Source organism: Talpa occidentalis, unplaced genomic scaffold (genome assembly GCF_014898055.3).
Source record: "Talpa occidentalis isolate TD23 unplaced genomic scaffold, MPIMG_talOcc4v2.1 talOcc4.2, whole genome shotgun sequence".
Classification (NCBI taxonomy): domain Eukaryota; kingdom Metazoa; phylum Chordata; class Mammalia; order Eulipotyphla; family Talpidae; genus Talpa; species Talpa occidentalis.
Genome location: NW_023602073.1, coordinates 87052934 through 87078178, shown reverse-complemented (window position 1 = coordinate 87078178; position 25245 = coordinate 87052934). Strand labels below are relative to the sequence as shown.

The following is a 25245-nucleotide window of genomic DNA, read 5'->3' as shown; positions in this document are numbered from 1 at the left end:
AAAAAAGACAATTATAAACCAGGGACATCCTGCAGGGAAGGAGGAGGGAGAGGGATCAGAGGGAGGGAAGGAGGAGCACAGGGGACTGCGGTGATGGTGCACGGGTGCATTGGTGAAGGAAACTCTATGGGGACTACAACTGGGGGTTGGGGGAAGCAAACATTGTTTAAAAATGAGCAATGATGTAAAATACATATAAATTTTTTAAATGGTTTTTAAAAATGAAAGAGAAGCAGAGGCCATCCATAGGGGAAAATGCAGCAAGACTTGATATTAAAAATTTAAAATTATTAAAAATTACATTAAAAATTACAGGATTACCCACACCAGAAAGAGAGAAAAATCAAATTATCGGGCCTCCCCGGTGGCACAGGGGTTGAGCCCTAGGTTGCGAAGCTGCCTGCAGCCTCTGCAGGGCCAGTTCGATCCCCGGCCGCCAGGCGAGGGTCCCACATGGCGCGCAGACCTCTCCTGCCACCCCCTGCTCTACTCAGCAATGTACTTCGGTCCTTCTGCCTGTTCTGCTCCCTGCTCTGGCTCTGGTGAATTCTCTCACCCTCCTAGTCTTCTGACTGTACCCAGTGCTTGTATAAATAAATACATCTTTTAAAAAAAAAACAATCGAATTATCCATCCATGCCTTTGCCTACTAGCATTGCTACAGAGAAAGAAGGAACAAAAGACAAGCTTTTTACATTGGCTATGGTTACCAAGTTGAGAGAGAGGAGACTCCTTAACTTCAAACATTTCCAAAAAGACAGAAAATTTTCTCACCTGATTAATCTATACATCTAGCTCCAAATGAATCCAAGTTAAAAGCCAGTAAAATAGGGCGAGGAGACGCTGCGAGTAAGATCTCCCATTAAAAAAAGTTAATAGGGAGGAAAAGCGGCAGGTCCCAGTGAGAAGTGGGACACGGAAGATAAACGGGTGACGCCAGCGAACTGCCCGAAGAAGAAAGTGGCCATAAAAGAGGACCAGAAGGGAGGGAAGCGCAGAACCCTGCTCCCCTCCCCCGCCCACAGAGGCAGCACTCTCCAACCGGCAGAGAGGAGGAAACAACAAACCAAAACAGCCCACAAGAACAAACCACGCAGCAAGCGGGACTGGGAGTGGAAAGGAACTATTGCAGCCACCACACCCCGTGAACGGGAGCTGAGGCGAACCCTGCAGGATCCGCCTCGGCGGTGAGCGAACGGCTCCGGGCGCCATTAGAGAAGAACAAAGACCCCGGGAGACGCGCACACAGCCCGGGCTGCCGGTAAGCTGGCGCGGAAACGCGGCACGCTCGGGGAGCTTGAAAAGCAAGTGCAGACCTGGATCGCGGCTGCCCAGGTCCCCGCGCCTGCGACCTAGGCTTGCGGGGAGACGCACGGAGGTCCTCACTGAGGTGAAGGTCCCTCCCTGAGTGAGCAGGATCCAGGCGCCCAGGCACGGGAGCTGTGCAAAAGGCGCCATTCCCGCGCCACTGAACTGGGCTATAGCCCGCGTCCTGGAACTGAGGGCTTTGAACTGAGACCCGGGGCACGAAAATTCGGGGCGTGGGTTCTCCACGACGGTGGGGCACAAGGCAGACACAGCACCCCAAAGCTGTTGAGGTGTATCCTACCATTCCCGCTCTGTTCTCTGTCCCACGGGGTGGGGGGAGGCGAAAAACAGCCCCCCAAGGATAATAGGAGAGATCTCTGGCGCCACCTAGCGACCAGGAAAAAAAAGTCACTAACACCCTATAAAACAGGACATTTCTTAAGACTGCTTGAAAAGGGCAGAAGGTTTCTGGAGGACCCAGTGGCCAGCCGGGAAGTTATTCCACGCCAGGCCCCTTCCGACCAGCAGTCTGAGCCCACAGAGGGAGCAGGCACCCACGTCCGGGGCAGACCGGGTGCGCAGAAGAGTGTGCCTGAAACCGGAGGCGCAGGGACTGCATCCTGCTTCGCCATTTGAGAACAGGGACATTTCTTCAGTAAAAACTGCCTAAAACCAGCAGAAAGCTCCCCCAGAAGACAGAGATGGCTCCTGGAAGAGCCAGAGGGGAGCGGAGAAGTTCACCCAAGATGTCAGTCAGTCCGAGCAACACAGTGTCCCAACGCATACGACAAATTAGAAAACAGACAGTAGGGAGTAGAAGAACCACACGCAACCTAAAAACTCCTCAGGAAAGAAGCACACCACAAAAAGAAAACCACTCCCCAGATTGCAACGACAGCAACTTGGAAGAACTTCTGAGCCTTCCAGAAAGAGAATTTAAAATTGCCATGATTAAAAAAGTGATAGATCAGAAGAAGGAAATTGAGTCCCTAAAGAGGGAAGTAAGAGAAATGCAGGAGATCAAAGAATTAATGGAGGAACTAAAGAACTCTGGGAAAAGCAATGAAAGCAGAATAGATGAAATGGAAGAACGAATAAGTAATCTTGAAGACACAGAAATAAAAAGAACCAAAACAGAAAAGGAAAGAGAAGTACGAAGGAAAAAGAATGAAGAAAGACTTCGGGAACTATCTGACTCCATGAGGAAAGGAAATATAAGAGTTATAGGAATTCCAGAAGGAGAGGAGAGACATGTAGGAACAGAGAAAATATTCATGGATATAATTGAAGAGAACTTCCCAAATGAGAAGAAGGAGCTGAAAATTGATATACAAGAAGCAAGAAGAACACCAAACTTCCACGACGAAAGGAAAAACACAGCAAGACACATAATAGTAAAGCTCCCAAGAATCCAGGACAAGGAAAAAATAATGAAGCTGACAAGAGGGAAGAAACAGATAACATTCAAAGGAAAACCAATCAGGCTGACATCAGACTTCTCTGAAGAAACACTACGGGCAAGGAGAGAGTGGAGGGACATAGTCAACAGACTCCAAGAAAACAGATGCCAACCAAGAATACTCTATCCCGCAAAGCTCTCTTCCTCCATGAAGAAAGAATATGGACCTTCCCAGACAAAGAGAAACTCCGGAATTTCATTGCGACTAAACCCCCACTCCAAAAAATACTACAAGGAATCCTAAAGCCAGAACCTCAGAGGGACGAATAACAACGAAAGAAGACCAAAAAAAAAAAAAAAAAGTTATTAAAAGAATAAATAAATAAAATCAAAGGAAAGACAAACATAATGGCAAATACAGATGCTAACATATCAATATTAACTCTAAATGTAAATGGACTAAACTCTTCAATAAAAAGACACAGAGTTGCAGCCTGGATTAAGAAACAAAACCCAACCTTTTGCTGTCTCCAGGAAACACATTTAGTTACAAAAGATAAAAATAGGCTCAAAGTCAAAGGATGGAAAACAATCCTACAAGCAAATGGGCCAAAAAAGAAAGCAGGAACAGCTATACTTATATCAGATAAAACAGACTTCAAACTCAAAAAAATAAAAAGAGACCCCAATGGTCACTACATTATGATCAAGGGGACAATACTTCAAGAAGAAATAACACTCATTAACATATACTCACCAAACGAAAGAGCACCAAAATATATCAGACAACTGTTGTCCTCTCTGAAAACAGACATCAGAGAAAACACATATGTAGTGGGAGACTTCAACACACCACTATCAACAATGGATAGATCAACAAGACAAAAAATAAGTAAAGAAACTAAAGCTCTAAATAAGGACCTAGAGCATTTGGGCTTAACAGACATCTATAGAACACTAAACCCAAAAAAAACGGAGTACACATTTTTCTCAAGCGCACATGGATCATTCTCCAGGATCGATCACATACTGGGGCACAAGACAAACATCAACAGATACACCAAGATTGAAATCATACCAACCATCTTTTCTGACCACGAAGGCATCAAACTAGAAATAAATCATAAAAAGAAGGCAAGGAACTATCCTACCTCATGGAGATTAAAAGCCACACTACTGGAAGACCACTGGACTAACGAGGAGATCAAAGAAGAAATTAAAAAATTCTTTGAATTGAATGACAAGGAGGACACCAATATCCTAAATGTATGGGATGCAGCAAAAGCAGTAATAAGAGGAAAATATATAGCAATAGAAGCTCACATCAAAAAAACAAGAAAGAACTCAAAGAAACAACCTAATCTCGAAGCTCAAAGATCTAGAAAAAGAACAACAAAAAAACCCCAGAACCAGTAGAAGAAAAGAAATAAATAAAACCAAAGCAGAAATAAATGAAATTGAAACTAAAAAACAATCCAAAAGATCAATGAAACCAAGAGCTGGTTCTTTGAAAAAATAAATAAAATAGACAAACCCCTAGCCAGGCTCACAAAGGAAAAAAGGGAGAAAGCACAAATACACAGAATCATAAATGAAAGAGGAGAAATCACAACGGACACAGCAGAAATCAAAAGAATAATCAGTAACTACTATGAACAGTTATATGGAAACAAGTTCAACAATCTAGAGGAGATGGACAAATTCCTACAACTCTACAATCACCCAAAGCTAGATAAAGAAGAAATAGAACACCTAAACAGACCAATTACAAGCAGCGAAATTGAAATGGTAATTAAAAACCTCCCCAAAAACAAAAGCCCAGGACCTGATGGATTTACAAATGAATTCTACCAAACATTCAGAGACGAATTAGTGCCTATCCTTCACAAACTCTTCCAAAAAATTGAGAAGGAAGGGACAATACCAAACACGTTCTATGAAGCCAATATTACACTAATACCAAAACCGAATAAGGACAATACAAAAAAGGAAAACTATAGGCCAATCTCCCTAATGAACACTGATGCAAAAATCCTCAATAAAATTTTAGCTATCAGAATCCAACAATGTATCCATAAGATTATTCACCACGACCAAGTTGGATTCATTCCAGGGGCACAAGGATGGTTTAACATCCGAAAATCAATCAACGTTATCCAACACATCAACAAAAAGAAATATAAAAACCATATGATAATATCAATAGATGCTGAGAAAGCTTTCGACAAAGTGCAACACCCATTCATGATAAAAGCCCTTGAAATTCTTGGGATACAAGGAACATACCTCAACATCATAAAGGCCATCTATGACAAGCCAACAGCCAGTATCATTCTCAATGGTGAAAAGCTGAAAGCAATTCCATTAAGATCTGGAACAAGACAAGGCTGTCCACTCTCACCACTGCTTTTCAATATAATACTGGAAGTCCTAGCCAGAGCAATAAGACAAGAGAAAGACATCCAAGGAATCCAAATAGGAAAAGAAGAAGTCAAACTATCACTATTTGCAGATGATATGATAATATACATAGAGAACCCCAAAATCTCCACAGAAAAACTAATTCAACTCATCAATCAATTCAGTAAAGTGGCAGGATACAAAATCAACACGCAAAAGTCAGTAGCCTTCCTATACACAAACAATAAATCTGAAGAAGAAGAAATCAAAAAAACCACCCCTTTTATTATCGAAACAAAAAAAATCAAATATTTGGGAATAAATCTAACAAAAGAGGTAAAGGACCTATACAAAGAAAACTATAAAACACTGTTAAAAGAAATAGAAGAAGACACAAAGAAATGGAAAGACATCCCCTGCTCATGGATTGGAAGAATAAACATTATTAAAATGGCCATCCTACCAAAAGCAATATACAGATTCAATGCTATTCCAATCAAAATCTCAATGGCATTCTTCAAAGAAATAGAACAATTATTGATGAAATTCATATGGAATCACCAAAAACCCCGAATAGCCAAAGCTCTACTGAAAAAAAAAGAAGGAAATGGAGGCATCACACTCCCAGACTTCAAACTATACTACAAAGCCATAATCATCAAAACTGCATGGTATTGGAACAAGAACAGACATACAGACCAATGGAATCGAATAGAAAATCCAGAAATAAACCCACAGATTTATGGTCAACTAATCTTTGACAAAGGAGCAAAGACTATGCATTGGAGCAAAGAAAGTTTGTTCAATAAATGGTGCTGGGAAAACTGGGTCGCTACATGCAAAAGAATGAAGCTTGACCACTCCCTCACACCATACACAAAAATCAACTCAAAATGGATTAAAGAACTAGACATAAGACCTGAAACCATAAAATACATAGAAGGAAATATAGGCGAAACACTACGGGATTTGCACATCAAAGACATCTTTACAGACACATCACCCAAAGCAGTGATAGTGAAGAGAAAGATAAACAGCTGGGACTACATCAAATTAAAGAGCTTCTGCACAGCAAAAGAGACAATAACAAAAACAAAGAGAAACCCCACCAACTGGGAGAACATTTTTGCACCCTACACTAATGATAAAGGACTGATCACAAAAATCTGCAAAGAGCTGATGAGACTCAACAACAACAAAGAAAATAATCCAGTCAAAAAATGGGCAGAAGAGCTAAAAAGAAACTGCTCTGAAGAGGAAATGCAAATGGCCAACAGACATATGAAAAAATGTTCAACATCACTTGTAATCAGGGAAATGCAAATCAAAACTACCATGAGATACCATCTCACACCAGTGAGAATGGCACATATTAAAAAAACTAGCAACAACAAATGTTGGCGAGGATGTGGAGAAAAAGGAACTCTCCTGCACTGTTGGTGGGAGTGCAAACTGGTCCAACCACTATGGAGAGCTGTGTGGAGATTTCTGGACCTACTAAACATAGAGCTTCCATATGATCCAGCAATTTCACTCCTAGGTATTTACCCAAAGGACACAGAAACATCAATTCCAAAGAGCACCTGCACTCCTATGTTTATAGCAGCACTGTTTACAATAGCTAAGCTTTGGAAACAACCCAAATGCCCAAAAATAGATGACTGGATCAAGAAGATGTGGTACATATATACCATGGAATATTACTCAGCATTCAAAAAAGATAAACACATGCAATTTGCAGCAACATGGATGGCACTGGAAGGGATCATGCTCAGCGAAATAAGCCAAAAAGAAAAAGAAAAATACCGGATGGTCTCACTCATAGCAGGAATCTAGAAAACTTAAATAAGGGACCAGGAAAATGAATATAAGAAAGTGAAAATCAAAATCAACAAAAAACTATGAACCAGAGACACTTTTTGGGGGGTGGGGGGCGGGAGGGGAAGGATTGGGGTCAGAATGGGGCGTTTGCAATTGTATGGGGGAATATAAAAATAAAATTTAATATTTTAAAAAAATAAATAAATAAATAAAAATAAAAAAGATAAAAAAAAAAATATGTTAAGGTCTGAATAATAAAATTTTGATGGTAAAAAAAAAAAAAAAAAAAAAAAAGCCAGTAAAATAATTCAGTGGCCCAGATTCCCCAACTGAGCTCTTCTGTAATGGTCTATATTGCTGGTTTTGTGGCTGACTCACACCTATTGTCAAAGGGTAAGGAAACAACATCAGACAGAGTCCTACAAGGTGTTAACTTCTAACTAACGCATCAGGCATCATTTTAAGTAACTACTCTTCTTGGTTATTTTCACATTTACTGCAAGATAAAGCAAAGATACAAAAGTCATAAAAATAGGAAGGAGAGCTTATTAAAAAGAAAGACCTATACAGTAAAAAAAAAGAAAAGAAAATTGCCTACATTATAAATGCTATACTATTTGATACAATGAGGGTACACTAAATATGATCTCCATTAAAATCTTTATTAGTCACACAGCATAACACCAGCAAATACAAATAAGAATAATAAATTCCAAATGCTACTATAGTCTGAATTCATATTTAGCCTCTGTGTACAAAGATGGTTGTTCTTGTTTATGAATACATCCATTCTGATTGATTAGAGCCCATACCAGGCTGTCTTTGCCCTGGCAGTACTAGGTGTGAAAGAAATATTGAGATGGTCCCACTGGCTGTTGCCAGTCTAGATGAATCTACAACATCAGAGCACCTAGCCATTCCCTTTAGTCTTCCCATCTCCATGAACCACAGAAAATTGGAACAAATTTTCTGGACAACTATGACTATTTTATACCAACACAGACAAAATCCTTTGGGACCTCATAGCATATAGAAACAGATCATTCAGTGAGCTTCAAAGAAGTCACAACTGCCACTCTTTCCTAAAGGAAAGTTTCTACAGTGGGCCCACATTACTTGCAGACAACCCTGTAACTATCACATTGGATTTACCCTTAGACTGTCTTCTACAATACCACTCCATGGCACTGTAAAATACTCACAACTCCTTGGTTGTTTACAGTTCAGGCAATAGTAATGTCCAGTATAGGTATTTAATTGATCCACATTATCCATAAATCTCTCTCTCCCAATACCATAACCATAAAAGTTACCTTAATAGATAAACTGGATTTGCAGGCTTGAAAGTTTTGAGTCTGAGATTTTAGAAAGAATATTTCAGTCATAGGTTATGTCATCAATTTTCTTTGCTGTCAAGAACACAGTGTAAGCACAATGGGAATATAAAACATCAAGCTTGAAAACTGGCTTGCCTGCTTACAGAAATGGTCCCCAGACTACACAAAACCATGATACTTATAGAAAACCTTGGAGCCAAACATAACCATTTTGGGGTGTTTGAATTTTTTGTCAATGAAATATATTAGAAGATTACTTCTGAAATGGAAAAAAAATAGTAAGCTCAATTTTAAAGTACTATATGCTTTTTCTCTAATTTTTAGATATTTTGCATATAGGAAAATTTAAATGCAGGTCCCTTGTTATAATCAAGCTCCTTTTTACCACCACTTTTCTCTTTCTTATTATGCTAATAGAAAAGACGAAATAGCTACAAAGGAGATACTAGAAGGGCCAGGTGAAACTGCCATGATTTCTATAGGCAAACTTAGATCTCATTGATTCTGCTTCTTATCCTTTATTCAAATAATCATGAAAGCATGTGACTTTAATTGAAGTTGATAAAATTTATAATGCACTTTCTCAAAATAAATTACATTTTAATCCCATAAAATAATTTAAACATTATATGAAATTTGGAAATGTTATCAAAATGTATAAAGATAAAGCAAATCACCAACTATTCTCAAATTAGAAGCAATCATTACCAATATTTTCAAACAAAAAAATGAGCATGATAAATATTTGCCTATGCATCTTTTGTATAGTCACAAATAGAAAAATTTGCCAGATCTTATTAGGCAAAAACATTGAACTTTAACACATGTAAAGATACACCAAACATGGGTTCTATCAGGGAAGAAAAGAGAATTTAAGAGGGATCATGAGAATGAGTTATATATTTTGCTCAATAACATATTTGTGTGATCTTTAAAAAAATGAGTTCAAAATGCACCTAACATCTGCCAATTGCAGAATGACAGAGAAAGAGCATATGTTATTTTAACCTTGTTCCAATATAAACTCCTTCAGTCTCATTCTTGTGACTGTGATTTTTTTAATTCTCGCAGATGTTACCAATGTCTCACTCGGGCCCTCTCCTCTCACTCCTGACAACACACTCCTCAGTGACATCAAGATGCCTACAATAGTAAGGAGTTCTGAAAGTTATTCTAGTTCTTCGCATGTCTGTTTTGATTTTATTAGTAAAATTTGAAAAGAGAAGGAAATGGATAATATTACTGAATTTTTATTACTACAATTAAATCAGTGACTTTGTTTTATTGCGTATTTTCATTCTTCCTAGGGCCTAAGGGAAAAAAATAGATTAAAAACTAAGATAAAGTGGGAGGAATTGCAAGAATCAACTGAATTATAAATTCTAGGAGGGCAGAGACTCCTTCCCCCCCCCAATGCCTCATAGAGCCTTACATATTAAAGTTCAAGCTTTTGAATGAATGAATCTCTTAATCAATGAAGTTATTTCTACACTGAGGTGGAATCTAATGCTGACAACAGTTTAGAGGTTTTGCTCTCAGTCATGTCCAGCATGAATAAGTCAGACAGATACCAAACTGATAAAAACCCTGTACAGCAAATAGGAAAAACTAAAAGCGGTTCTCAGGCACTATGATTGAATATGGCAGGTGTGTAGATGGGGATAAAATGTTAGGATAAGAAAGGCTGCAGAGTCTCGTCTGTGGCTCCCCTCAGCAGTGTATTTCTGTAGCTTCACCTGTTCTGCTCCCCACTCTGTCTCTGGTGAATCCTCTCACCGTCACCCCCACCCTGCAACTCTGGCCTGCACCCCAGCTCTTGTATGTATAAATAAATCTTTTTAAAAAAAGAGTTTTGTGTATAAATGGCTTCACATTTTTTTGCTTTGGAAAATTCAATGAATTGTGAGACTCATGTGGGATTCAAAGAGATTATATGTGAGTGACAAGATTAGCATATAAAAAGAAGACTCTAGGTGAGTATATCATGAGTATCAATTCAGAAGCTATTCAATGCTACAAGAGTTTAGAGGAAGCAAAGATTTCTACTTGAGTGGTCAAAGAGATGTTATTTTATATTAAACACAGAATATTGATGAGAAATTTAAAAAAAGTAGGTTTGCACATGTGTGTCTGTGTGTAATTGCTAGAGGTGGGTACGGGACAGTGAGGAGGGTTTCCAGTCAAGACACTTGCACAAGTGACGTGGTATCTCAGCAATAGTGAGTAGAATAGTCTGGTGGTCAGAAGAGAAGTGAGACACACTACAAATGTTCTGGTTGGTATCAGAACCATGGTTGAAAGCCTTGAATCAAGAAAAATTGTTTGGATTTTAGGTAACAGGGGAACTACTAAGGGTTCTGGGTAAGAGATATGAAAAATTTATCCAGTGGCTAAGAGTAAATTTGGAGACTTCTCACAATACACCTAAAGAATTTATTTAAATTTCTAATGTGTACGTCAAATTTTCCAAATAAAATGGTAAGCCTATGGAAGATACTACCATGTGCCATACTTCTATTTTCCTACTATCTAGGACACTCAGTGTGTGTTTTTGAGTGAACGAATGAATGAAAATCTTTTAGTTAAGCAAACATCAATACTGTGACTTCACATGCTCCTTGTACAGATTTAGAGACTATCCACCACTCACCGAAGAGGGGAGTTGGTTGTAAGAAATGAGGTGAAGCTACCTGAGCCAGCGTGCAGAAGAGTTCTGCCCTGCAAGGCATTTTCCACTGGTAGTTCTCATTCTCTTTTTTTCAGTTTCCACAATTCTAAGTTCATAAGAGAGCAGGTGCACTTACCAGAGACATTCAGTTTTCCACAAGCATATCTTTCACTCTTTTGAGAAGCTGTGTACATTTCAGATCACCTGGGCGTCCAAGGATGAAAACCTACCAAACCCTAAGTTTGAAACCCAGACTGGGCTGGCTCTGTGCCCTAGCAGCCTGTGAGAGTTCAGAACAATGAGAGATTCCTGCTTGTGCCAATTCCCAAGGGCAATAAGGATGACCCCTGGCCCTTTGTGATCAGAGGCCAAATCCACATCCTCAGAGCAGTGCTTCTATTCTTAGCCACTCCCTCCAATGTGGCCCAAACATGCCGTTTCTTCTGAGAAAAATTTCAAACACTTGCTTGACCTCATATTGCTTTCTGACTAGGTTCAATATGAATTTTAAGCACAAATAGCCTCATTAAACCAGTCTAGACTCAATTCTAAAAAGGATTATATTAGGTAATATCTGAGAAACCAGAAGTTCTTTTGTCTAATCAAATTCTCATCAAAGTCATACAAGGATGGAGTACAATCGTAGTATTTCAGCAATAAATACATGAATTGTGTGTGTGTGTGTACATGTGTGTAAAGAAGCATACATGCTCTTTATAAAATGACAGTGTTCTTAAGGCTCCTAAATAGTTAATTCACTGGAACTTTGTACTTTGTCTCTCAGTGAAAGAAGTAATGAAGGAGACTACTTCTAGTTAAGACTTTTATTTAAAAGGCTCCTTTTATTTTGGGTCTCCCCTGGTGGCGCAGCGGTTGAGCGCTGGGCTGCAAGGCTGCCTACAGCCTGCAGCACCGGTTCGTTCCCCGGCCACCAGCGAGAGTCCCACAAAAAAAAAAATAAATAAATCATTTCAACTACATATGACCAGACATTCATATTTAGCCTTTAAAAATAGAACAAAAACTACAATGGCAAAATGTTGAGACTACAATGGCAAAATGTATCTCCAGGAAAGTTTCCCATTCCAACTTTTCCATTCTTAAAAGTAATAAGCATTTAAATTTTCTTTAAATATTAGTAGGCTTTAAAATTTCATTCAACTTAAAGCCACTAAGAAAATATTCTTTAATGCTAAAATATCCATGTAGCCACCAACTACGAAACATGTTGTATGGAAATACAAATTTTTAATTCATAGTACTTTGTCTTACACAATATTTCCACTTTTCCAGTTTGATTCAATTTAAAGACAGGACTTTTTCATGGGTAATAATTGGAAAGCAATTATGTTGTCCGTGTCATCCACCAAGAAACTAAGGAACTGTCCCTCAATATCTCTTCTATCTCTGACCATCATATCTGCCAGCTCCTAACTAAAACAGAAGACAATCCATTCGCTACAAGAGAAATCCAGGCTACTATGCTAAGTGAAAGCTACATACCACCATAAGAACCCTGGCCTTTATCTCCAGCTTCATCTTAACCATAGCTCCTTACCTTTCCCCTTCTTTACACTTGAGTTTCCAAAACTATCATGTGTGTGTGTGTGTGTGTGTGTGTGTAATGTTACATACATATGAGTGTATGTGTGTGTGTGTGTGTGTGTGTGTGTGTGTATACCGCAACTGTCTTAAAGACACTTCCTATGCCATTATGGAATGTTTGTTGGGGTTCAGTACCTTTCATCTGGAATAACACTCATTGCCCACTGCTGCCACAACCATATCACTCTGTCTGAGATTGTTTATTTACATGTCTGTGGCTTTTATTGTCTCCATTCGCCCCTCCTCACCATCACCCTCACCTCCACCACGAGACTAGAAGCTTCTGCTTGTGGCAGGAACTGTTTCTTTCATCTCTGAAGCCTTGCTGCCTTACAGAATTTGGGGTATAGTTAACTAGAAATGTTAACTACATAGAAATGTAACTGAAAATAGAAGCATCAGTGAGATAACATAACCATGGACTACATTTATGGATGCCCGGGCATCTTCCGCAGCAGGGCCAGGGAACAAACGGGCCGCTCCTTCCTCTCACACTCAGAGAATTCAATGCTTTGCTCCTCTCAGCTGGAGAGGAGCTAGATAAATAAAACATTCCTAAACCCCAGCCTCCCCCTGCATCAGCATATAGTCAATAAAATATAAAGAATCATTTTTATAAACTTCAAAGAGAAAGTATCAGCATGGAATGTTTATGAACCGGAGAAGTACTTAGACATGGATTATTAGATAAAATGAATTAAAGAATAGCTTGTAAACCTTTCTAATTGTTCTTTGAAACATTCACTTTCAGCAACTCCTTGGTATAGAATATCTTCAAAATTGGAAAATTGGCTACAGACCATTTCCACAGCCTTTTTAATTTTCTAAGTCTTTATAACAACCAAATATAGGATGATGTAAATCAATTATAATTCTTTAAAATCTGAATTCTAACCTTGTTTCTGCCAAGAATTACCCATGTGCCTATCCAAAGTCTAAAACACTGTGTACGGGGGCCTCCCTGGTGGCACAGGGGTTAAAGTCTCAGTGCTATCAAGCTATCTCCAGCCACTGCGGCATGAGTTTGATTCCCGAATAGGGAACTAACCTACATGGCACAATAGACCTCTTCTGTCTCTCCTACTGCTCCCCTCAGCAGTGTTCCCCACTCTTTCTCTGATGAACCCTCTCACCCCCTGCACCTCTGGCCTACACCCCGGTTCTTATATGTAAAAATAAATAAAAATAAATCTTTTTAAAATTACTAAAATAAAACCCTGTCTATGAAAATTATACCTAACACTATAATATCTAGTACTGTTCTTGGGGCTTCATATGTATTAACTCATTTGAGTTTTACACAGTCCTACAAGTAATATTATTTCCCATCTTCACAAGGCAGGATATTGAGACACAAAGGAACTAATTAATAGGCCCAACAAAGTCACACTTATTAACTGGCAGGGTCAAGTTTATTAAACCCTAGTAGCCTGGCACCAGAACACCTGCTCTTAAACATGGTGCTGTGCTTCCCTATTTTTCCCAAATAAAATTTATGGGAAACGAATTTTATATCATCATCCAATGTACATGTTCCTTCTAGCCTCTAAAAAACTTACTAACCAAAGATTAGGCCTTACCCAGTATTATTTCAGAGACCCATCATATTAGTCCTGATGGTTCCATTTGCAGATGGAGCCCCTCTGCTCAGCATCTGTTCCCCTTCCAGGTTCCTGAGCACCCAAGACCACCTTTCAACCTGCCATCAGATAACCAAACATCCCCATCACAGCCCAACACTTGCATTATCGCAGTCATTCGGGCCTAATCAAGAATTAATGGGCACTGCTTTGCAGTAATTTAATTTCCACAATAAACCTAATGACCAATTTAATAGAAATGTCAAAAAGAATGCTTAGCTGTTGTCTGAATGCTTTCTTCTGTGCAAACATTCATGAGAATTCAACATGACTGCCTTTTTATAGCCCCGTTAACATACATTCCAGCAGAATCAGGGAGACCCCTGTGCATTTAGTATTATTAATAAGGTTAACTGGGTAGTTAATTAGCAATTTAGTGTCTAGTGCTCCATGATTGCAAAGTCCCCAGAAGATTATTTAGCAGAATTAACTGAAGGTCTTTGTCATCTCCTCCCCACATGCCTTTTGCACCCTCCTATGCAAAAATGATTCTTAATCAATCATAGGCAGGTTCACAAAAAGGGCACGGACACAAACAGTAAATCCCCTCCACTGGAGCCAGTACTGTGGAGCACTCCTAGAGGGGAGGATAGCTCTCCCCAGCAATGCTCCCTGCTGCCCAAGCTGCAGCTGCAGGCTTCTGTGCTTGATTGATTGTTTTCATATGTGTAACAGCTTCTCTGGTATCCTCGACAAGGCAGAGGGATGAATCAAGGTCTGAATCTTTTGTTTCAGAAACTACAGCTAACACTTAAACATTTAGTCCCCAGTGCTGTTAATGGAATGGCAGGACAAATGTTCTGTGGCCCCCCAATCTATTTGTCACAGGAGACCAGATTTAACCTGAAGCATGGACACAGTTATTTCCTGCCTGCCCCATAATAAAGATCAGTTCTGCAAAACCTAACCTCTTATCTCTCCTCCACTAAGTCCATGGATGGATGGAGACAGAAACACAAAACTTACTATCCTCTGACCCTGATCCCTAGGAGGACCCTTGTCCTATTCCCCTCACCACCCCCTGAGTCTTTTTCAAAAATAACTGACTCAACTCTTGCTCTGCCCTTGCCAGTCTCCATGCTGTGTGGCCATTGAGGGAATAAAAGAAAATCAGGTGATTATGGAGTTAATAACCCAGTAGGAGACCTACAGAATAAGCAGATAGATATTCCAAGTTCCCTGTATGTCAGGGACTTATTGGTTATCCCTTACCACTAACTTCTGATACAGGTACTGTTATCTCATTTTGGGTGAGGAGACAGATTCAGAGAGATTAAGCAATAAACTCATGGTCTTGCAGCTAGAAAGTATCAGAACCAATATTTAACTCAGACCTATACAATTATCTCTCTATACTCCCAAACTGAGCACCTTTAAAATTGCAGTTACTATGCCATCAGGGAATGAAAACTACTAATATTCTCACAAGAAAATATAATTTAGTAGGTAAATCAGTCTGCTGGGGGACAAAATCCTTGATGTACTCCATAGCCAGTGTAAGTGAGTTAGGGATTGTCTATGCATCACTGCTCCAGTCCTTGGCATAGATAATGTAGAGTTAACAGCAGTAATTTTGGATACAGAGACAAAACAGTGGCATTTGATGAGTTTAGAATGAAGTGATGCACTCAACTCACTTAGATGAAATTTGCTGTCCCTACTATGTGGATGATGATCTGCTAGGTATTGGGTGGTAGGAAGATCAAGATGCATAAAGGGGCAATCAATGAGCAGACAATAAGAGTTGGAGTCCTAGAAGGATGAGGGAGCTAGAAGTATGTGTTTGGGTGTGGTTGGGATTACTTTAGTGTTACTAGAAAATACAATATTGGCCATGGAGATAATGATGGTAGGAAGTGCACTTACTAAGGCACTTGAGGAGTGGAGAGAGCAGATAATGGAGGGCACTTTTCTAAAGAATTGAACTTCATTCATTTGACAGTAGATCCCATCAAGGGACTTTTAGTGAATAACAAAAGATACAGACTGATTAATTTGAAACAAAATTGTAATAAGAGACACCTTCTCCTTTAACCCTGTCCCAACACACCCCAAAAAACTATTTCTTCTCCCTCCCCTTAAAACCATTTCATGAATCAGGAGGGGAGCTAGGGAGAGTATATTAGCCACAGGAATAAGAAGAACATGGTGGAAACAAAAGGCATATGGGATTTGAACCAACAGAAATTGGTGACTGGATGCAAGGGAAAGGTAGTTACAGTTTGGGGGTTTCTAGAAGATCATGTGTATTCATGACCTTGACTGAGACAAAGAACCCAGGAAGAAAGGGAGATTTGGGAGGGAAAAAATGACGCTGGTTTGGGCATATTTAGTTAGAAACAAATGTTGGAATTTTCATGTTGAGAACTCAAAGTTGTGTATCAGGTAGTCGTTGAAGCCATGGAAGAAAATGATATCCCTTGATGAGAGACAGAGGGGAGTGGACACAGAAATGGGTGGACAGGGTCAAGTCCCTGCTCATTTCTTCAGCCTCATTGTGCCTTTGCTACCCCCCACCCCAAACCAAGCATCATTACTAAACTACGGCCTCTTCCTTTTGGTCTTTCTTGCCTCCTGGCCTTATATAAGTTGAATGACACAGTGTCCATCTATTTATGTGACAATGAGTCCTGACAGCCTAGCACTGCATCCAGAATGAATTTAGTGAGTAAATGGGAGATTGAGTGAGATGAGGAGGCTGGTGATGCAAGCATGCAGAATCCTTGTATTTAAAGTAAAGAGGGAACATAAGAATAGGATTAGAAGGACAGAGAAAGTAGTCAGAGAAATAGCCAAAGAAAGAGGGAAAAGACAGGACTCCATGGTAGAGATGTGGAAAATGCTGCTTATGTGGAGATAGCAGAGAGACAGTAGCCTAAAGAAAACCCTCATGGGCACTTCCAGGGGCAAAAGTCATACTGTACTGAGTTGGAGAGTATTTCAGATTAGCAATTATAAAATATTCCAATAATTATGCCTTATTAGCATAGTTGGAGTGATTATGAAATTTATTTGAAATGCATATCTAGAAGCAAATCTAATCTGTTAGAGTCTACTTATTTATCTATAGTGGCTATGTTTACTTTAATAATTCCTTTAATATTTTACAAATCATATAATTCAGTTCAGAAAATACTATAGTTACTCCCCCATATGTATAAATACAAATACTGTAGCCAAAAAAAATTTCTTCCAAGTACCACCTTAAAGTTACTTCATACTAATGTAATCATTACAGTAGGTCAGAACCATTCAACTTTTAAATAAATAGCAAAACAATTTTCTCTGAGTTTCAGAAATAACTGAGAACAAAGAGTTTGGCCTCAATCTCTGCTTCCATTTTCACTTTTTCCCCTAACTCATCAAAAGTGTTTAGGTTATTCCATTAGGTAAGATATAATGCAGTAGAACCAAAGAGAATTTCATAAATGTCTTTCTCTCTGCAGATGCAAAATGTATTTAAGAAACTTCCAGGATTCAAAGAAATCCATGTGTTAGGATTTAGGTAAGTAAGAGAGTCAGACTCTCCTCAAATATTAAATTACTTTCTCCCTATCCTCTTTTAAAAGACACATCATGAGGATTATAAGGTCCCTTTCTCTGCCCCCTCCCCCGTTGTTTAGTTCTGCCAAATCCTGAAAACTGAATATATTTCACATAAAAGAATTTCCAATTAGAACATGAGACTGGGTGATTTCTTAAGGAGAGGCACAAGAGCTGAATTTCTTCCTCCCTCCGGAGTCAGAAACAATCTCTGTGGAAAGCACATCTGCTGTCCTTGGCCATGTCACTAATGAACCTCTGAGGGCAATACCTCAGCAGAGAGAGATCAAAAAAGTGGCAATTAATCATTTTCGTTCGTGATGACCTGATTTCCCATTAAAAGTTAAATGACATCATCATCATTTAAACAAATCAAGATGATACTAGGAACACAGGTAAAATGACTAAATAGTGGACCTTGTGGGTTGGGGATATTGGGGAACAGCATGGAGTAGTAGTAAGACTCAGCGAAACACATTTTGTATCACTTTGCTGTCTGAGCCACAGTAATGTATTACCAGCAAAATCATTAAATTTTTTAAGATTTATTTATTTATGCATACAAGAACTGGGGTACAGGACAGAGGTGAGAGGATTCACCAGAGTGGGAAGCAGAACAGGCAGACTGATTGAAATACACTGCTGAGGGGAGCAGTGGGCAAGACAGGAGAGGTCTGCTGGATAGAACTTGTGCTGCAGAGGCTGCAGATAGCTTCACAGTGCTATGTCCAAGCCTCAGCACCACCAGAGAGGCCAAAATCATTAAAATCTTAAATAAAATAATATAATAGTGCTACTTTAAACCAGGGTTCACTTGTTCTCACAGCATCCCCACAAGCATACCTGTATCTATTAGCTTCTCAACACTGTAATGTGGGTTTGTGATTTGTGGCAAGAATTGTTGTACTTTTTTCTTCTTAGCTCTCATTACTCAAAACATATCTACAGTTGGGGGTCATAATTGGTATTTTTTAAAGTGTATCAGAGGATAAATACGTGTCAAGACCCCAGGCCCTCAAGGAGAATTTGTAAAGTGGGAATGTAGGCCTCATCCCATCTCCTTCCTGGCCCCTTATTCATACTATTTTCCTAAAGCATGGGCTCCACAGTCCCCTGAAGAATAACTTCTGGGGGAATTTCACAGTTAATTTTTCAGAATTTCAGACTGCTCTGATTTGCATATCTCCAGAGAAAGTAAATATTAAAAAGTAAAGGTAATAAAAGATGAAAACCCTTGTTTACCAAAGCAAACTCATTTTTCTTAATTTCAAGATGTTTCTCCACAGTATTTCATGGGAATTCAGATGGGTTAGGGAGAAGTTAAAGTTGATAGGAGAATATTCTGCATAGATGTCAAAGTCTTCTGGACAAACCACTGCAGTTAAAGAACAAATTTTTAATTTAAATATGAAAGAAATAGTAGAAACTGTTTTCTTGATGACTGCTCAAATGCTTACTATCCCCTCCCTTCAAATAAATGAAAAACTAATAATTAAAAAAATCTATTTCAGAAGCAAATTAAAATGTTAGGTGATGAAATTTTTGCAACATTTTAAAGAAAATTCCCTTGAATTTTCTTTTTCATGTATTTATCTCTTCAAGAATATACTTTTAGATCTGCCAAAGATGTTTCTAAATTAAAATTGATCATGTTCCCCCAATGATTTCCATCGTGTAATGAAAACATAGTCTCCCAGAAAACATTTTGATCCTAACACTAAGTGCTGATCAGTGTGGCAAACTTTCAGTCACTAATAACAATGCTCAGAATGTTGTTTTTTGTTGTTTTTGTTTTCTCTCTCTCTCTCTCTCTCTCTCTCTCTCTCTATATATATATATATATATATATATATACATAATACATCATTGTTCCATTTTTGTACAATTTATGCTTGTATGTTTTCTCCCTTTAGGTGTATTCCCATAAAATACCTACCACCAATTCACCCATGAACCATCACCATAATCCCTTGTGCTCTTCTCTCCCGTTTTGATAAACTCATGCCATTCGCAGCAACATGGATGGAGCTAGGAGGGATTATGCTCAGCAAAATAAGCCAGAAAGAAAAAGAAAAATATCAGCTGGTTTCACTTATAGGAGGGATATAGGGAAACCAAATAAGGGATCAGGAAAAAAAATAACAATAATAAAAAAAATTAGCAGGCAACCATAAGTAAGAGACATTCTGCAAGGGAGGGTGAAGAAGGGGATTAAAATAAGGGAGATCAATGCTCAGAATGTTGTAAAGTAACTTGTTATAAAGGAAATTCCTTTCTCCTAGAAGCAGGTACCCACAGAAAACCCAAAATGGAATGAGTCTCATGGTATCATCTTTCTTTCAGTTCACATGTATTAAACCTGATCTACAATTTAACAAGGGCTTTTATAGCAGTGACTTCATTCAATTCTCTCAGCACAAGGCAGAAGTAATTAGACATCTTTACTCACACATTATAAGGATGAACAGCAAAAGATTCATTTTAAATATGCTTTATCTCCAAAAGCAAATATGGGAAACTGCTGACAATCATTCCATCTAGTTGGAGAGCATACTCTTTCAAAGATGTGTACACAAATGTCCACAGCATATTTATTTGTAATGATCAAGAACTGGAAGCAGCTCAAATATCTATCCACAGAGCAGTAGATAAACAAATTGTGGCATATTCTTACCACAGACTACTACTCAGGGAAGGAACGGACTATTGGAATACACAGCAACATTGATTTATCTCAGAATAATTATGTTCAATGAAATAGCCAGACAAAAGACAGTACATTATTATTCCATTTATATCTAACTACAGAAAATGCAAACAATCTATATTGACAGAAAACAGATCAGTATAGAACACAGTATCCCTCGCTGAAAACTTGCCCTTTCTCTGTGTGTTCCCTTATCTGTAATGGGGGATTGTGTTGTTGAAAAGAATAAATGTGAATGCATGTAAACTGCCCGGCGCAGCCATCCTCTCAGTAAACAGGCATTTGCCTTTCTTATAACCTGTTCCATGTGAATTGTACCACTCCCTCAATGCTTAATGATTAAGCAATTCAAAAAACAGTCAGTGAAGCACCAGTCCCAGTGTTCAGAAAAACTGTTCAGGAATAACCTAATTATACAATACTATTCAGGAGTTGAGAAATTCACTTATAAAATACTTTTTAAAAATGTCCTGATATCAGAACCATCCAAAATGTAACATTGATAGGATATATTTGCTGTCTTATTACAAGAACTATAAGGAAATCAGAGTTTAGAAAGAACAAAAGTATATATAATCTTTGAGCTGATTTTCAAATCCTAATCAGAGCCATTATATAATGATGTTTACTTCCTAAGATTCATATGGTTCTCAAATTTTCCATTCAAGATCTGTTTTCTTCAAAGCCGTGGGCAAACATGGCAGACAAGGGAAGGAAAACATTTTTTTTTTTTTTTTTTGGTGCATGAAATGACACATTGATTGTCTCAGTAAATATCAGTAAAAATCCTTTTCTCCCTGCATGTTCATCATGTGTATGATGAAATGAAGAGCAAAGAAAGAAAGAGATGGGTAATTAACTTTATCTTTGAAATACAGTATATTTTCCCCAATAATTTTACGTGCTGATCTTTTACAACCAATTTTTATATGTAAAGTCTGGGCTAAACCAATCGCATCTTAATGGTGTCTCGTTTGAATGAGTGTAATTAATCAATTACTCAGTAATGGAACAAACTTTAAAGTCAAGAACACCGCATGAGATAAATAGGCAAATAGTGAGGATCAGCAAAAGTGCATTTTATAAAATTATGAGACAGGCATATTTTAACAATTGCTTAAATGTCATTTGCAGTGGGAGGCTGTCTGATTACACACTCACACATGAAACCAAACTAAATCTGAAATAAAGCAGAGAAACAAATTTACCCCTTGGTTTCAAGGACAATTTGTACTGGGAAAAGGCCACTCTACCTTGGAGAGCTCAGTAATAAGAATCCAGCTTTGTCTCTTATAATTGACCAGTGAAATTATGAACTATAGACTCTTACTGATTGTGTGGTCCAAAGAAATGCCAGGAATACACATTATCAATTTCTGTGGCCTTTAAAACACTTTTGCATCCCTCAGTGTGGATTTATGACATGAACTCAAAAGTAAAACCTGATCCTCAACAGTCAGAGCTATATTGTCCTATTTCACTTTTCCATGTGAAAAGGCATTAAATCAATAAATATGATAATAAACACAGTTAATTATGCACTACTCATTCCTCTTTTCTCACACCTTCCAAGACATTATTTAAAATGGAGTTTGAGGAAAAAGATTACATTTAATTTAGTTTTGAGCTTTAATTTAAAAATATTTCTTGATAAAAAGTAGAAGAAAAATAATCTTAAGGACTAAAGCTTTGAGTTGGTTACAACATGTGTGTGCTGTTCTCCCACTGTTATATCCTACTTTGCCATCTTCTTTTATCTAAAAGGAGGCTATTTGTGGAAGAAAAGATAATTCATCCTTCTTGCTGATGGGCACTTCATAACTTTACTTAAAAGGCAGCCAAAAATATTGATAAATACAAGCAACTCTTGACAACACTTTTTTATAAAGACCTAAAATAAAAATTTTTTGCCACTCTTCAAATTGAACAGCCCCTATCTGGTATTTATATTTTAGAACTTAAATATTTATCAGTTCTTGTTTTAAATTTCAAATTTCTAACACACACTGAAATAGTTTTGAAGTAGAATATTCTTTAAAAGCTCATCTGGGAAGAGGTAAAATCTGTCCTAAAGTTTTGTTGCAATACGGTGACTCTCTTTATAAGGTTTTGATGGGTTGTTTCCCCTGCTGTCTACAGTTCAGTTCAACAGAGATGTGAGACAAGGCAGAAACAAAAAGTTCTACAAGTGATCTCCTGTCTTTTGATTCCAACACAACTGAAAGTGAAGGAGTAACTCATGGATTCATAGAAGGCAAGCAACCAGAAGTCTCTTGCACAGCACTACACTTCAAAAAGTTGATCATCAGAGCACTAGAGGAAGACCAATCCTTGGATGTGGGGACTGTTAAGTTCACTGATGGTCAATTGGTGATTTCATAGTTCTGGTTTTATCCTTAGTCTAACAGAGAGCGTAGAAGATATGAATGTCTCATTGTTGCTGTCACTATAACTTGTGTCTTGTATAGTCATTTCTGTGACAGACACATCGCATGTGGTATTATTTCTGTCTTCAGGCCCGTCTATGTCTCATTTGGTGAATTTTTGGTGACTACTTCATAGCAAGAATAACTCTGAGAGAAGTCCAGATTTTTAGCTCAGTCCAGCCCAACCAAGGTCATCCAGTGGAGCTCAGGGAAGTCCTCTTCCCTTGAGAAGACCCAAATAGATTCCCTCATCCAGTAAATTGGTCAGGTCCCACAAGGAAACAGATGGCATATTCAAATTAGGATGTTTTAAGAAGACACTGTTTATAAAGGTTTCCCAAATTCCCAAAGAATTAGAACAGTTATATGGAGCTAGAAGCAGCAGGGACCTGTTGCCAGGCATGAAGGATTGCCTCATTATCTGAGTCCTACCAAAAACAGGCAAGGAACTGTTGATATGGACCCATATAAGGGAGAGAAGTGGAAAGTGGATCTAAAAGAGTCAACAAGGTAATCAAGCATACTCAGGGTCCTCAGAGCATGCTGGATCCAGGAGCTTAGACAGCTCAGGAGCACCAGTACTCCTGGCATATTAGACAACATGGAAATGCCATTTTATTTTTTTAATTAATAATAAATTTTATTTTTATATTCCCCATACAATTTCAACCCCCCATTCTGACCCCAGTCCCACCCCTCCTGCCCCCCACCTCCCAAAAAGTGTCTCTGGTTCATAGTTTTTTGTTGATTTTGATTTTCACTTTCTTATAGTTATTCATTTTCCTGGTCCATTATTTGAGTTTTCTAGGTTCCTGCTATGAGTGAGACCATCCTGTATTTTTCTTTTTCTTTCTGGCTTATTTCGCTGAGCATGATCCCTTCCAGCGCCATCCATGTTGCTGCAAATTGCATGTGTTTATCTTTTTTAAATGCTGAGTAATATTCCATGGTATATATGTACCACATCTTCTTGATCCAGTCATCTATTTTTGGGCATCTGGGCTGTTTCCAAAGCTTAGCTATTGTAAATAGTGCTGCTATAAACATAGGGGTGCAGGTGCTCTTTGGAATTGATGTTTCTGTGTCCTTAGGGTAAATACCTAGGAGTGGAATTGCTGGATCATATGGAAGCTCTATGTTTAGTAGGTCCAGAAATCTCCACACAGCTCTCCATAGTGGTTGGACCAGTTTGCACTCCCACCAACAGTGCAGAAGAGTTCCTTATTTTCCACACCCTCGCCAGCATTTGTTGTTGCTAGTTTTTTTAATATGTGCCATTCTCACTGGTGTAAGATGGTATCTCATGGTAGTTTTGATTTGCATTTCCCTGATTACAAGTGATGTTGAACATTTTTTCATATGCCTGTTGGCCATTTGCGGAAATGCCATTTTAATATGATATAGCATGTGGGGCCTCCCCGGTGGTGTAGCGGTTGAGCGCTGGATTGCGAAGCTGCCTGCAGCCTCTGCAGCGCCAGTTTGCTCCCCCGCCACCGGGCGAGGGTCCCACATGGCGTGCAGACCTCTCCTGCCGCCCGCTGCTCCCCTCAGCAGTGTACTTCGTCAGTCTGCCTGCTCTGCTCTCTGCTCTGACTCTGGTGAATTCTCTCACCCTCCTGCGCTTCTGACTGTACCCAGTGCTTGTATAGATAAATAAATAAGTCTTAAAAAAAAAATGACATAGCATGAAGCTGTTATCTTCTGCCAGTTCTGTTTTTGTAGTTTAGATGGTCAAATACTGGAAAACTTCACAAACGTCTCTTGAGATAAAATGCAAGACAGTGGAATCCCCTGACAAGAAAAGGTGAGCTTCAGTTTCAACTCAGAAACCAACTGATACTCTGGTTTTGTCTCTTTGTTAAAACCTCTGGGGTGTTCTGAAAATCAACCTTCAGGGTGGCAATAGGATTCCATACATGGGCCTCTGTTCCAGTATTTAATATAGTCATTTCTTTTCTTGTCAGTTTAGTTATACTTTTATACCCACTGGCCTAACTTATCAGCCTTCCTACTTGGCCCAAATCTGTTCAATCAAGATAAGCACCCTAAAAAATCATCTCAATAAACATTCTTATCACATACACATGCAGATGCATCCCTTTCATCTGTCCTTCAATATATCATTCAGATTGATGATGATTAAATTTATGGAATGCTCTTTTCCTAATGATATGTTTTATTACTCCTTAAGAACTGATTATTGCCACCTTTACCATCCTTTTTATTGGTCCAACCACAAAAGAAAATTTGTAATTTTTCACCCACAGGATGTATTTCATTGCCAGATTCAGATCCAGTGCTGCCTGCATTTGTTGATATCACAGAGGTGAGTTTGATGTCCTTTTATTCTTCAACTGGAAGAAAGTCTCAAAATTTCCCATCAAACATCTG

At 38.6% G+C, this 25245-nt stretch overlaps 1 protein-coding gene across 1 annotated transcript in view; it reads left to right on the top strand.

Annotated features, from left to right (window-relative positions):
- IMPG1 (interphotoreceptor matrix proteoglycan 1) overlaps positions 1–25245 on the top strand; it is a 121219-nt gene that overhangs the window by 35357 nt on the left and 60617 nt on the right. Inside the window, 6 exon segments of the mRNA XM_037518747.1 lie at positions 8676–8747; positions 9337–9416; positions 17625–17683; positions 21259–21279; positions 22444–22484; positions 22599–22790. Of these exon segments, the coding sequence (XP_037374644.1) occupies positions 8676–8747; positions 9337–9416; positions 17625–17683; positions 21259–21279; positions 22444–22484; positions 22599–22790 (465 nt within the window).